Below are 14352 nucleotides of genomic sequence, written 5' to 3' on the forward strand. Positions count from 1 at the left end.
AGAGATCCAGCTGATACTTAGACCATTAGCCTTAGAAGCCCAGGTTCTTGGGAGGTCTTCCTAATGAATTTGTGACTCTGTAACTTTTAAACCTACAGCTGGTTAGTTACCAGTCCTTATGGTTATCCTTGTCTGAGTGCAGGAGAAGTTGCTCTACTGCCTTTGCAGTTCATTGAATTCATTTTAATTGGCTGACACGTGTAGATGGTAGAAGCATTTGGATATGGTGACGAAGATTAAGGAAGGGTAGCAGTTGGTTAGTTATACTTGCGCGTTCTCCTGGCTGACCTTGAGAATTATTTTTAGCAAACCTTGTTTCCCTTCGAAGTGTTTTTATTTTTATTTTTTTAAGGCTTGTAAACTGTTGAGTGAAATTGCTTTAAGAATGTAAATAATTTTGGATGTAGTTGACGTTGTTTTACTGAGTTTTCCCATTCAAGAATATGATGGGGCTTTCTAGTTAAATTGGAAAACCGAATTCTTTAGTCAAGTTTTGTCTCTTCATACAGGCTCCTTTGTGTTGTGTGTGTTTATTAACTGTTCTGTTTAGGATATTTCTGTTCCTACTGATGATACTGGAAGGCCGTTGGTTTCTCCCACCCAGGCCGTGCAACCTCTTAGTTGACTTTTTCTTTCCCTCTCCCCTCCCCTCCCCTCTCACACCTGGCGATGCACAGAAGTTAATCTTGGCTCATGCACTCAGGAATGGCTCCTGGCAGTGCTCAGGGGACCATATGGGAGGGTGGGAATCGAACCCAGGTCAGTCGAGTGCAAGGCAAACGCCTTACCCCCTGTGCTATCGCTCCAGCCCCTTCCCCCCTTTCTAGGGGGATTTTTAAATTTTTTTTTGGCTGATTTCTAAAGGTCTGCAAATGGGTGCAATTCAGACAGTTATCAGAACAGTGCATTTTATGGAGTTAATGTGAACATGAAAAAAATCTTCCAAATTATGTTGCCTTTTAAAGCAGGGTAGCTTGGGGGCCAGAAAGGTTGACTGTGCAGGGCTTGGGGCGTGGCCTTGCTCTGGTGGACCCCTGGGCTGCTGAAGCCCAGCTGCCCACTGATGGCGCTTTGGGGGGGTGAGACGGTGGGATTCCCTTTGTCTTAAACAGTTTCTGCAGTAGAATTTGTATCTTTTACTAGGCACTGAGGGGTTAGGTGCGAATTTCCCAGTCACGGGAGTTTGCTTCTCTGACGTGGGTGCTGGCAGCGGGCGGTTGGCGTGTGTGCAGTGCTCTGTCAGCCGGGTATTTATTAGGACCTGGAAAGACTTGGGCCTAAAAATTCTTAGTGAAAATAGTGGTTCCGTTTCCAGTGTGTGGTGTAAAGGCTAAGTGCCTCCAGTACACGCACTCATCTGCATCACACTTGGGGGAGTGTATTTTCCAAATTCCAGAGTTGCATGTATGTTTTGGACTATACCCTTTTGGAAGTCAGATTGTCCGTTGTTTGGCTTTATAAGCAGGGAAGAAATGGTTACAATTTGGGAAGATTGCAATGGTAGAACATGTGAAATACTTGTCAGTGTAATAGGACATTTTCTGATCATTTAAATACTTATTTTTAATACTTGCAGTCCAGATCATCAGATGTTCATTCGTCTGGATCTTCAGATGCACATGTGAGTAGAAAGCACAATTTTTCTTTCCTCGCTAAAATTGCTTTTTAATTTTATTTAGTCATCTTGAAAATACAAAATTATTCATGAAAGGGTTTCAGGCGTACAGTGTTTTAACACCAGTGTCCAGTTCTCTCCACCAGTGCCTCCCGAACCCCCGTCTGCTTCTGTGGAGACAAGGTTTTCTTTAGATGTTAATAAATATTTACAGTGTGGTTTACAGTACCTTGTTGTTGAAGGGGTTTCATACATGGCACCTGACTACCTTTTATTTTTTTAATTTATTTTCTTTTTGCTTTTTGGGTCACATCTGGCGATGCTCAGGGGTTGCTCCTGGTTGTGCACTCAGGAACTACTCCTGGCAGTGCTCAGGGGACCATATGGGATGCTGGGAATCGAACCCAGGTCGGCCGCATGCCAGGCAAACGCCCTACCCGGTGTGCTATTGCTCCAGCCCCCTGACTGCCTTTTAGCACCAACTTCTTTTCCTGGTTGAACTCCCTGCATTTATGGATTTATGGTTTTGTTTGATTTGCAGGTGTTTTATATTATGCCCAATTTTTGCTAGTCATGACATTGTCCTGTGTCCCGTCTTCCACCTCCCCTTACACCAGGCCCTCCTGGTTTTTGGGCCACATGCGGTGGTGCTCAGCTTCCTCCTGACTGTGCTCAGGGATCACTCCTGGTGGGCTTTGGGGACCGTTGGGGATGCGAGGGATCAAACCTGGTTGGCCGCATGCAAGGCACGAGCCCTCCCCTCCGTGCTCTCTCCAGCCGCTTTTCCTTTCTTAGGTTCAAGTCATTCAACCCTCCCTTCAAACCATATTGGAATCTAAGTCTGCATATTTCCTTATTTATTTATTTATTTTTTGTTTTTTATTTTGGGCCACACCTAGCAGTGCTCAGGACTTTTCCTGCCTCTGTATGCAGGGATCATTCCTGTTGGTTCTCAGGGTGCTGAGGTTGAACTTGTGTTGGATGCGTGCAAGGCGAGTACCGTGACACTGTACTCTCTCCAGTCCCTTCCTTATTTTCATTGCACATATGTAACTGTACACATCTAACTGTGTGCACTTGCTTATTGGCCTAGAGGCTACATTCTTACACACATTCTTTTCTCACTGTGTAGTGTACTTGCTGGAAATTCTTCGAGTCACCACGCAGACCCAGGCTGGTCTCTGTCATGACAGAATGATCTGGGAGGTCCACTTTTTTTTTTTTTTTTTTAATTGTGATTTCTGTTGATGTTTGTAGTTGAAATCCTTTGCACTTAGAGCTTCCTATAAAACCCTAGCAGGCGTTCCTGCAGTAGTGCTCCAGTGTCTCTACAGACCCCTGGGAATTGACGGGGGGGTGGGGGGGGGGAAACGACTGTCTGTGATTTCAAGGCAGTTTTAGATACTTAACTGTTTTTTGTTTTTTATGTAGGCCACACCATGCAGTGCTCAGTTTATTCCTGGCTCTGCGCTCAAGGATCGCCCATATGGGCAGCTGCCAGGGATGTAACCTGGGTTGGTCACGTGCACAGCAGTGGCCTACCCACTGTGCTAATGCTCCAGCCCCCAAATACTTATTTTTAAAAAAAATTATTCTCAAAAAAAATTACTACTTTCGTTTACTGAATCACCGTGAGGTAGCTCACTACAAAGCTGTTCATGATTTGGTTTCAGTCACAGTGTTCCAACACCCATCCCTCCACCAGTGCACATTTCCCAGCACTCCCAGTTCCTCCCCCACCAGCCAGCCTCTGTGGCAGTCTCTCTCTCTCTCTCTCTCTCTTTCTCTCTTTCTCTTTCTCTCTTCTCGCTCTCTCTCTCTGGCAGGTGTCGTTTCCACCCCCCTCCCCCCAAAGGTATTTAGATAACATTTACCTTTTCCACTTTGGCGACCGTTTCACTAGTTGTACAAACATGATCGATGAGTGAATTGTTGGTGCCTTAGCATGGACCTTTTTACAGTCTTTGTCTTTACTGTGCAGAGGCTAGTTTTACTTAATGTTTTAGATGAAGCAGAAATAGTCTTGTCCTTGTGTCTTTTTCATGTCCTGGTTTGGTAATGGAAGTACACGCAAAGGCACTTCTGTTTGCTAAACTGTAATGTTTGTCTTGAGGAAAGGTACTTAGGGGATTAGGTGAGAAATAAAACCAGCTTCTTTTTAATAATGGGGTACAATTTTTACTTGAAGGAGCAATTGACAGATGTTGGTTGATTAGAATTATGTGCTTGACAGATAATCTATTGATGGTACATAATGAAATTTGTCAATATTGGACTTGGGAAATTATTTCTACTTTCTGTACTGAATTTGTGAATTAAAATTTTTTTTTCTTTTCTGGAAGATGGATGCATCTGGACCGTCAGATAGTGATATGCCAAGTCGGACCAGACCTAAAAGTCCACGGAAACATAATTACAGGAATGAGAGTTCCCGAGAAAGCCTATGTGATTCTCCCCATCAGAATCTCTCACGAGTGAGTATTGATCAAAGAAGAAAGGAGAGCTGATTTTTTTTTTTTTTTTTTTTGGAGAGCTGATTTTTAATCTACTTTGGATTGAGTTTGCTTGTTTAATTTCTTGGTTTGTAAACTGAGAAAATAGTTTGTCTTAAACTGAATATAGCATTCTTCATTGTATTTAGGTTTATGAGAAACTCAAATTTTCCTTTCTTCCTAACTCCTTCTTTGTTCTTGGGCCATATCCCGCTGCCTTTCGGGCTCTGACTTGTTTCTGAGAAGGCCTGTGATGTTGGGGAGGATTGTATGGGGTGTTGGGGATTGAACCCGGGTCCAACTGAGCGCAAGACCAGAACCTTACCTGCTGAATTCTTTGTCTGCCCAGAGAAACTCACATTTCCTGAAGAAAGGTTTTTAGCTCTTCTGAGCAACATTTCATTGAAATAGTTCTGTGTATCTAAATGACGAAAGGCGTGTTTTAGGTTTCAGGGGCTAATGGTAAGTCGTTGCTGGCTGCCATGCCGGGGAGGGGTGGGGTGGGGTGGGGGCACGGATCCCCTGCACAGTGTTTGTGCAGTTTCTCGCAGAGCCCAGTAGGAACTTTCTCATGTGGGTCTAGAAAGTGCTGACCCTTGGGTCACAAGTGGTGGTGCCCAGGGATGGAACTTTGGACCACACGTGTAAGGCATGTTTCAAGCCCGCTGAGCTCTGAGTCTTTTTCCTCTTGCCAAATGATGGTGTGACTTTTTTTTCAGTATTGATGTTAAATTTTGAAACTTAGATAATCATCACAAGTAAATAACACTTTCTTTTTAATGGTTCTAAACAGTGTACTTTTACTTTGCTGAGACCCATTTTATAGAATGACATTTAAAAGTATTTTCTTGGGCCAGAGTTTGGACCTGAAGCCCTGGGGCCAAGTGACTGTCCCAAGCACTGCCCAGAGTAGCTGTGTGTGGCCCCCCGCCTGCAGCCCGTTGCTGGGAAGGGCCCCCCAATAAGGAAAAAAAAAAGTTCACAGATTTTAAAGTGAACTCTTGTTTCTTTGAATAAACATTCCATAATTTCCTTAACCATTCTCCTACATTTGAAAATTTAGTACTTGGATGTAAACAAAATTTGAGTAAACATTTTACTTTGTTTACTCAAATTAGGCTTTTCATTGAATTTATGTATAATTTACTATTTGTTTAAAATCTGAATTTGAAATCCATGATGCTGAAAAGTGGTGTATTTGGAGGAAAATTTTCCTTTGAATTGATTTTTGGAAGCTCAGTATTCGTATACTTTTTTTTTATAACTTTATTAAGTCATCAGTTTAGTTAGACATTCAGTATTCCAACACCAATCCCATCACCATTAATTACAATTTTCCCAGCCACTCCTTAAGCCTGCCCCCATAGTAGGGGTCCTCAGTAATTTATTTTATATTGCTTGTTATAAATAGTTTATTAAGATTATTAAGATGTTGTTACAGGTTAAGCCTTTTGTGTTTATATTTTATTGAGATTGGTTGCCTTCTCATTACATTCCATTGATCTGGTGTGATACTCCTGGCTTATCAGTGTCATAGAGTTTGAGATGTTGCACGGCTGCATTTGCAGCCACATGCTCCAGGGTGCCCCAAATTTTTAATGAGTGAAACAGATGGAGTTAAATTTTTAACCGGGCGGCCAGCTTTGGGGTGTGTGCATGACTGCTGGGGCTCTTGGAAGTACAGGGAGAAGGGGGAAGGTAACCCATCCCTGACTCCAGTGGAAGCCTGGAGATTTCAGTGTCACAAACCCGGCATACCTGAGTATTTCAACAGATTACTTTCTGGATGAGACTCATCCAAGCAGTGAAGTCTGGTTAGAAGCATGGCAGAAGAGGTTGCCGGGGCTGCCGTAGCCAACTTCGCCTTGCATGGGGTCCAGGAGAAATTCTGCCCACATTTCTTTCTTTGTTATTATCCTGGTAGTGCTCAGGCCTTCCTCTGGCTCTGCACTCAGGGATCACTTCTTGCTTGCTGGAGGGACCATATGGAGTGCCAGGGATTGGATCTGGGTCGTCCCCTGCAAGGCAAGCACCTGAACTGCTCTACTATCACCTTGACTTTTTTCATGTAGGACTAAATGTGATTTTAAAAGAGCAACAGTATTTTTCTTCCATTCTTCATTTCTTCAGGATGAATCCAAAGATAACAACCAGGGGTTTGGTGGTTCACTTTTAGTTTTGGTAGGTAAGAAACCTTCACTGCCCAGTGAACACCCGGGCAGTGAAAACCACAAGAAAACTGGTATTCAGAAGAGTGGGCTGGGAGATAGGATGGGGGTGCCGCCTGTGGCTGGTGGAGGGAGGCATTCGCCCCGAGGAGCTGGGGCTGAGGGGTGTACAACTCCCGGGCACTGGTGAATAGGTCCTGTGGAAACTGTATGCCTGAAAGCCAACCGGGAATAACTTTGTAACTTTATGGTGATTGAATTTAAAAAACAACACATCTGAAAAAAAGATAAACATTTAGATGTCAGTTGAAGATTAGTATTTTATGTGAACGTTCTAAATATTTCTCTTTTAGAACTGAATCAAACCGAATGTTTAAATGAATAACAGCTAGAGATTTGCAGACAATTTATTCATTTCACATTTTGGAAGGAAATTGCTTCTAAGTTGCATAAGGGAGACTTTGTTAACTTTCCATATCAAGATTGATATTTTCTCATTCCAGTTTACTTGTGCTGCAACCTAAAATATTGTGTATATGTGATATTCCCAGCACAGAAGATGACTGTGTTCACAGATCGCAGTTTTGTTGATGAAAAAATGAGCTTGTTTTCTGGAAGTTTCCAAGTGCTGTGCCGGGAAGGAGCGGGGAGCTGAGCCGGGCTGGCGGCTGCCTGTTCCCGGGGGGGACTGTTTTCTGTTGCTGCTGCTGAGAACGGGGTGCTTCCCCTTCCTCGCTTCCTTTCTCTCTGAATGTTTAAAACTTCTTAAAAGAATGGCTCTTGCCAGGGAGGCGGCTCGAAGGACTGGACTGTACAGAGGTCAAGCTGGGTCTGTGGAGGTGCCCAGGGCACTGCAGGGAGCTCACCCCCAGCCCCTCCGCGCGCTGAGCTGGGGTTAGCCCCTAGCACTGCAGGTGGTCCCCAGAAAGACTTGTGTTTTCTTACCTGGGCTAGCAAATGAAGACGGCCTTTAAGGAATCTTAGAATCAGACCCAGGGTAGGTACTTGATGTTTTGTGTAGCTTTTGTTTTTAATAAAAATTTTGAAAGTTTTCTAAACTGCCTTGACACTGAAAGTGTGTGAACTACTTTTCTTACAGGGTGAGTTAAGAAATGCATGTAAAGTGCATCCCTTTTATTTTTATTTGCATTTATTTTCACAGCCTGTTTTAGAAAACAAGCTGAAAGCATTCAGTATTGGAAAAATGAGTACAGCTAAGCGGACTTTAAGTAAGAAGGAACAAGAAGAATTAAAGAAAAAGGTAAGGCTTTAAGTCGATTTATTTTTGGAAATAGTGTTTCTAAGTATATGGGCAGCAGCAAATGTTTTTTAGCAATTCCTAACCTCCAGAATGCTATCTGCTTATTCTCCCAAGTCTCTGAAAGCAACTGTGTGTACATAGTACAGTTGGACCAAGGTCCCTTTTCTTGGATGAATACTATACACTTTGCTCCATTTTTTTTTTTCACTTAGCATTACACCTCAGTGGTTTCTGCAAATATGTTGATGTATTCTTTTTTTCATAATAGCTAGAAGTATAGTTTTTTTTTTTTAACTAAAATTCTGTGAGTGCATTTAGGTTGTGCTCTTTTACCATAAAAATAGTATTGCCAGTGTTGGACTTGGCTCTTTGTTAGTGAATCTTCCCATAAGTGAGATGATGGAGTTGAGTGGTAAATGTATGAATGTTGGATGGTGTCAGTTAACCCTCTTGCGTCACTATAGTTGCATGAGACGTTTTTTTCTGTATCTTCCCAACAGAAGGATGTTTAAATTTGGCCAATCTGCTAGGTGAAAAACGGTATCTCAGGAAGAAAGAGACAGGGGCTGGAGTGATAGCACAGCGGGGAGGGCGTTTGCCTTGCACGAAGCCGATCTGGGTTTGATTCCCAGCATCCCATATGGTCCCCTGAGCACTGCCAGGAGTAATTCCTGAGTGCAGAGCCAGGAGTGGCCCCTGTGCATCACCGGGTGTGACCCAAAAAAGCAAAAAAAAAAAAAAAAGAAAAAGAAAAAGAAAAGAAAAGAAAAGAGACAGACACAGAAAGATCACACTCCTATGTGGAATATAAAGTAGCAGAATGAGACACTAACACCCAAGAGTAGTAGAGATTAGAACCAGGAGATTTGCCCCATAGATTGGAAACTGGCTTCACACGCTGGGGGAAAAGGCAGCAGAGACAGAGAAGGGAACACCTAGTAGAGAATGTTGGGAGGACCCACTCTTGTTGAAAGCCGCGTACCAAAAGTGGACTATAGACCGAGCATGAAGGCCACTCAGTACTTCTATTGCAAACTGCAATATCCAACAGGAGAGAGAACAAAAGGGAATGCCCTGCCGAAGAGGCAGAGTGGGGTGGTGGGGGTTGGGGTGGGGGTCGTGGGAGGGAGACTGGGAACATTGGAGGAGAATGGGCACTGGTGGAGGGATGTAATCCAAATACAAACATGAAAGTTCATAAGTTTGTAACTGTACCCCACAGTGATGTACTAAGAAAAAAATAAAAAAAAAGTTTTTAACAGCAAAAAAAAAATGGTATCTCAGTTAGTGGGGCTTTATTTATTTTTGTTTTGGACCATATCCCCTGGTGCCCAGGGCTTACTCCTGACTGCACCCAGGGCTACTCCTGGTAGGACGACTGTATGGGGTGCCAGCGATGGAACCCGTGTCAGTGGGGTGCAAGGCCAGTGCCTTACCCACTGTCCTCTTTCTCTGACCCTCTGGAGTTGTTGTTGGCTTATTTATTTTCTGTCGTTTTGGGGGCCACACTTGGCTCTGCTCGGGGCTTATTCCTGGCTCTGTGCTCAGGGATCACTCCTCGAGGCTCGGGGGGAGATGGAAGACCATTTGGGTGCTGGGGTTCGAGCTGTGGTCTGGACTCCGGTGGGCCAGGTTCAAGGCAAATGCTGTACCCGAGCCCCAGCCCGCTGTAGTTCTGAGTTTGTTTCTCTTACAAAGTCTAATGACTTGTATTTGTTTTTGCAAACTCTCTGCTCTTTTAACACTTTTTGTAAGTTGTTTAGAATCCTTTGTTTCTTAAGTAATGATAGGGAATCTGAAAGGGAACTGTGTTTGTGTTTTATAATTGTTAATTTTTTTGTTTGTGATAGAGAAGCAGTTGCTATATAAATGTTTTTATGATTTGTAGTTTTTTTTTTTTTTTTTAGTTTTAGTTTTTTCCCTATCCTAGCTTACAAAGGATCTTCCTTGTGTTTTTTCTAATGCTTGTTTGGTTTCGTGTTTAAAACAAACACACATACACACACACAAAACCCAACATTCATGTGCAGTTGGCTCCTGATCTGTATAAAAATAATTGGGGGTACATTTTGAATAGTTGAAATTGGCAAGGTTCTCCTGGGCTGGAGCGATGGCACAGCGGGAGGTCGTTTGCCTTGCACGTGGCCGACCCTGGTTTGATTCCTCCGTCCCTCTCTGCCTGGCAAGCTATTGAGAGTATCCTGCCCACACAGCAGAGCCTGGCATACCCGTGGAGTATTCAGTATGCCAAAAGCAGTAACAAGTCTCACAATGGAGACGTTACTGGTGACCACTCAAGCAAATCGATGAACAATGGGATGACAGTGATACAGTGATAAGGTTTACTGAGCATTTTTTTAAAAAATGGCAACTGGTGATACTGCTGTTTCAACGAAGAGAAGGTTTTGGTGGTTTGTATGGAACTTATTTTATGTTCAGTGACTTATATTTTCATGGCTAGAAAATACAAACTTTTGTAGACAGTGGTCGTAGAGATTGATCATTGATTCGTCTCTCCAAACATTTTGTCGTGTGGGTCCTTTTTGGATCTCCTAAATTTCTGGTATAGGAATGAAGCCTATCTTAGTGTCAGCCTTAGTGTGTCGAGGATTCCCCCCAGGATTGCTCTTGGGTACTATTCCCTGTTAGGATTGTTTAACTTGCTTTCCCCAGTCAGAGTTTCAGCGAGTTTCTATTCGTTGTCAAGTTTCATCCTTTGTATGGTGTTGATTTTTATATTAATGTCCCTATTCAGGAGGATGAGAAGGCAGCAGCTGAAATTTATGAAGAATTTCTTGCTGCTTTTGAAGGCAGTGATGGTAATAAAGTGAAAACATTTGTGCGTGGAGGTGTTGTTAATGCAGCTAAAGGTAAGTGTTTTGCTCAGTCTTGAACCATTGTGGATAATCATGAAAGTAGCTAGCTCCCTCTAGTGGTGATATTCATTAGTGAAACTAATGAGAAAAATGACCTGGTACATTATAGGAAGATTTAATAACTTTCTAGTTTTCATGGAAGAATTAAAGTGTACTTCATAGCTTAAATGATTATATTAGTATTTTGGAGAGAAGGGCAATATTAACTTCATATTTTGTCAATAGTGACAAATCTTAGTACCAAAAGCCTTTTCTATTTTTATTCTTAAGTATAAATAGTCAAGTCAATTGAGAAAAAATAGTCAGACCGATAATGAGATTTGAAACCTTGATTTTAAATTTCAGAAGAACATGAAACAGATGAAAAACGTGGTAAAATCTATAAGCCATCTTCGAGATTTGCTGATCAAAAAAATCCTCCAAATCAGTCATCCAATGAAAGACCGCCCTCTCTTCTTGTGATAGAAACCAAAAAACCTGTAAGTCTGGCTGCAGTGGTGCGCCGTGTGTTCAGGGGTGACGCTGCCAGGGCACTGCCTGCACTACCTCGGGAGCAGGACTTGCTCTCTTGCTCTTAGTTATTCGGGGGTAGCTGCAGAGTTCGGAGGCTCATCGTCTAGGATGCGAGGGAACGAGGAGGGGCTCGTAGGTGACAGTCCTTTGTGTGTTGTGAGCAGTGGCCCGCTGCTCCTGTTCCCCCAGCTCAGGTGGTGTTGAGTGTGACGTGCATTAGTGACAGTGTCCCTGTAGACTGGTAAATCACTGCAGCGTGTGGGAGCAGGGGTGTATGTTTGTGTCTGTGGGGAGACTCACCGTGCTCCCCAAGATTTGTGTGGCGCATTCATGGGCTTTATTTGGCGTTGCTAACAGAACTAGCAAAGCATTAAAAGCTCTTATGTTTTTGAATGTGGGGTGTGTTTTTTGTGGTATCCAGGTTTTCTCCTGGCTGTCTGCCCTGCAGTTGGGTCATTCTTGGTGGGGCCCAGTGTAGGACAGAGGTCTGCTGCGTGCAGGGCAGGAACCTCGGTCACCGCGCTCTGTTGCCCGAGTATGGGCATTTTGCTGGGGGATGCTGGGTTAACTTTGGTCACGTGCTTGGAGCTAAACTTGAAGGAAAGAGATTACTGATTATTGTGTATACTTTATTGTGTATTTGTACTTTTTTGTGTATTATTGTGTATACTTTTATTGTGTATTGTGTTTCTGTCTACCACTTTTGTGTGATTTTTAAAATGGTTCCCAAAGCAGTTTTTAAAAAAGCGTCACTTTTATTACAGGTAGTTACATCAACCATAAGATATATATATTTTTTTTGTTGTTGCTTTTTTTGGGTCACACCCATCGATGCTCAGGGGTTACTCCTGGCTTTTCACTCAGGAATTACTCCTGGCAGTGCTTGGGGGACCATATGGGATGCCGGGGATCGAACCCGGGTCGGCCGCATGCAAGGCAAACGCCCTACCCGCTGTGCTATCGCTCCGGCCCCTCAACCATAAGATTTGCCCTTTTCATTTATTGATTTTTTTTTTATCACTTAAAGAATTTGCACTTTTAAAGTATACCATTGAATGTCTTTCTAGTATATTTACAATTGTGCAGCAACCATTAATTGCTCATTTTAAAACTTTTTGTTGCTAAATCTTTAATTTACCGCAGCAAAAGACCTCATACCTATTTTCAGTAATCCCTAACCTCCCTTTGACACCGCCAGCAACTGTCTACTTCTTGTCTCAAGATTGACCCATTCTGGACATTTCATGTGCATGCGATGGAATAACATACAGTCTTCTGTGTATGGTTTCTTAGCCTGAATGTTCATGATAGTTCATTTCTGTCGTGGCATGTGTCAGTCTTTGCCTTTTGTGGTTGAATGCTCTTCAGTTTTTTATCCACATACTATCATTTGAGAGACTCTTGAGTTACTTCCCCTTTGGCTGTAATGAAGCTGCTATTAACATTCATGTACTGTATTGTGTCAGTGTGTTTTGGTCTCTTGAATGCACCACCGAGTGAATGACTGGGGCCTATGGTACCTTTTTAATATTATGGGAAATTGTTAAATTTTTCTAAAGTAGCTATACTGTTTCATAGACCAGTCAGCAATGTTCTGACTTAGTCACACCTTCAACACTTGTTAAATGAAGTTTCCTGAAAAGATTTGTTATCTTAGTAGGTATGAGGTCATCCCTGTTTGTGGTTTTGACTTTGAATTTTCTAATTTTTTATTTCCTTTTTATGTTTTTATTGGCATCTTCTGTGGAAACATGTTTTCAGATTGTTGGCCTTTTTACCATTGTTGTTTGAGAGTATTTGACAACTTCTAGAGTCAGTTCTCCGTTCTTTGGGTTGTCTTTGCGCATCCTTTGGGGGCTGGAGCGATAGCACAGCCGGTAGGGCTTTTGCCTTGCACGAGGCCAACGCGGGTTCGATTCCCAGCATCCCATAGGGTCCCCTGAGCATGGCCAGGAGTAATTCCTGAGTGCAGAGCCAGGAGTGACCCCTGAGCATCACTGGGTGTGACCCAAAAAGCAAAAAAAAAAAGTGTCCTTTGAAGAACAGACATGTCTAATATTGATCAGTTGTTTGTCAGTTTTTTTCTCTTGTTGCTTGTACTTTTAGTGTCATTTCTGAGCAACTTGTACCCATTGAAAGTCATAGAGGTTTGCTCCTGTGTTATGTGTTCCTTAAAGAGCTTTGCAGTTTGGAGTTCGGATTATGAATCAGTTGGTTTTTGAGTCTGGTGTGAGGCGGAGGTTCAGGATGTTTTTAAACAATGAAATTAACTTGAAGACTATCCTTCATTGAATTACTTTGGCTTCTTTCTTTTTTAAAACAAAGATCGTGTATATTTATTTCCTTGGAAGTAAATGATGAATCTTTGGGAGGGTCTTACCTAGCAGTGGTGCGTGGGGTTTCCAGGGGCTGCTGCTGGCAGTGCTGGGGTGCCGTGGGGGGATGCTGAGTGGTGCTGAGGCAGCCCCAGGGCCTTGGCTGTGCGTGGCCTGGCTCTGCTGCCCGAGGCGCAGCCTTACCCACGTCTCAGCGCTTCTGAGAGAAATTCCAGAAGCACTTTGAAGAGAGGGACTTGGGAGATTTGTCTGGATGGTTTAAGTCATAGTTGCCTGTGGTGCTTCTGGTGGTTGTTGGCCGTCATTACCGTGCATGGCGGGTCAGTTAATCTCTGTTCTTGCTCATTGTTCTTGCATTCCGTTGGCAGTGTTTTTAGGCCTGAGCGTGGTGGTCTGGGGGATAGAGTCAGTGGCTTTTTAGCAGTCACACTGTTGTTTGTATTATTAGTAGTAGTCTTTACTTCGTGAGAAACTGGAGGGGGAGTTCGTAAAATACATTGATTTCATTATTGAAGTGTAACTTATGTCATTCATAGCCACTGAAGAAAGGGGAGAAAGAAAAGAAAAAAAGCAATTTGGAACTCTTCAAAGAAGAACTGAAACAGTAAGTTTCCTGTGTGGAGAGGGTGCGTAGGACGCACTGAGCTGATGTGGACTCGGGCACGGAGAATGGAGGGGCCAGTTTCCAGCTGCCGCACCAGGAGGCGCTCTGAGGTGGCACCGTGATACTCTGGGTGTCTTTGAGCAGGAGCTGGTGAGAGAACCAGCATCCAGGTGGCTCTCATCCTGTGGGTGGGACTTAGTTGATTTTTCTAAAACCCCGAGTCCTGTTTCAGTGGAACAGCCTGTGTTCCCGTAGGTGTAGGGGCAGGAGTGGTCAGACTTGGCCAGGAAGGGCAAGATGCACTGGTTCAGCACGGCAGCGCCTCTTCTCTTGAGAGTGGGTTCTCGTTCATTCCCGGGTGACTCGTCAGAAGGTGCTCGTGGAGGTAGAGCGCTAGTCTTGCTGCGACTCACAGACACTTCAGGTTATACCTGGACGAGTTCTGGTTTTTTTCTTTATGGGTCACACCTGGTGATCGATGCACAGG

At 43.4% G+C, this 14352-nt stretch overlaps 1 protein-coding gene across 2 annotated transcripts in view; it reads left to right on the forward strand.

The window, feature by feature from the left end:
• U2SURP (U2 snRNP associated SURP domain containing) overlaps positions 1 to 14352 on the forward strand; it is a 44104-nt gene that overhangs the window by 4389 nt on the left and 25363 nt on the right. For both annotated transcript variants that reach the window (XM_055128396.1, XM_055128397.1), the window contains exons 2-7: positions 1577 to 1621; positions 3958 to 4089; positions 7438 to 7536; positions 10292 to 10406; positions 10758 to 10891; positions 13798 to 13865. In XM_055128396.1, coding sequence (XP_054984371.1) covers positions 1577 to 1621; positions 3958 to 4089; positions 7438 to 7536; positions 10292 to 10406; positions 10758 to 10891; positions 13798 to 13865 — 593 coding nt within the window. The remainder of the gene's footprint in view (positions 1 to 1576; positions 1622 to 3957; positions 4090 to 7437; positions 7537 to 10291; positions 10407 to 10757; positions 10892 to 13797; positions 13866 to 14352) is intronic.

Source organism: Sorex araneus, chromosome 2 (assembly GCF_027595985.1).
Source record: "Sorex araneus isolate mSorAra2 chromosome 2, mSorAra2.pri, whole genome shotgun sequence".
NCBI classification, from domain to species: domain Eukaryota; kingdom Metazoa; phylum Chordata; class Mammalia; order Eulipotyphla; family Soricidae; genus Sorex; species Sorex araneus.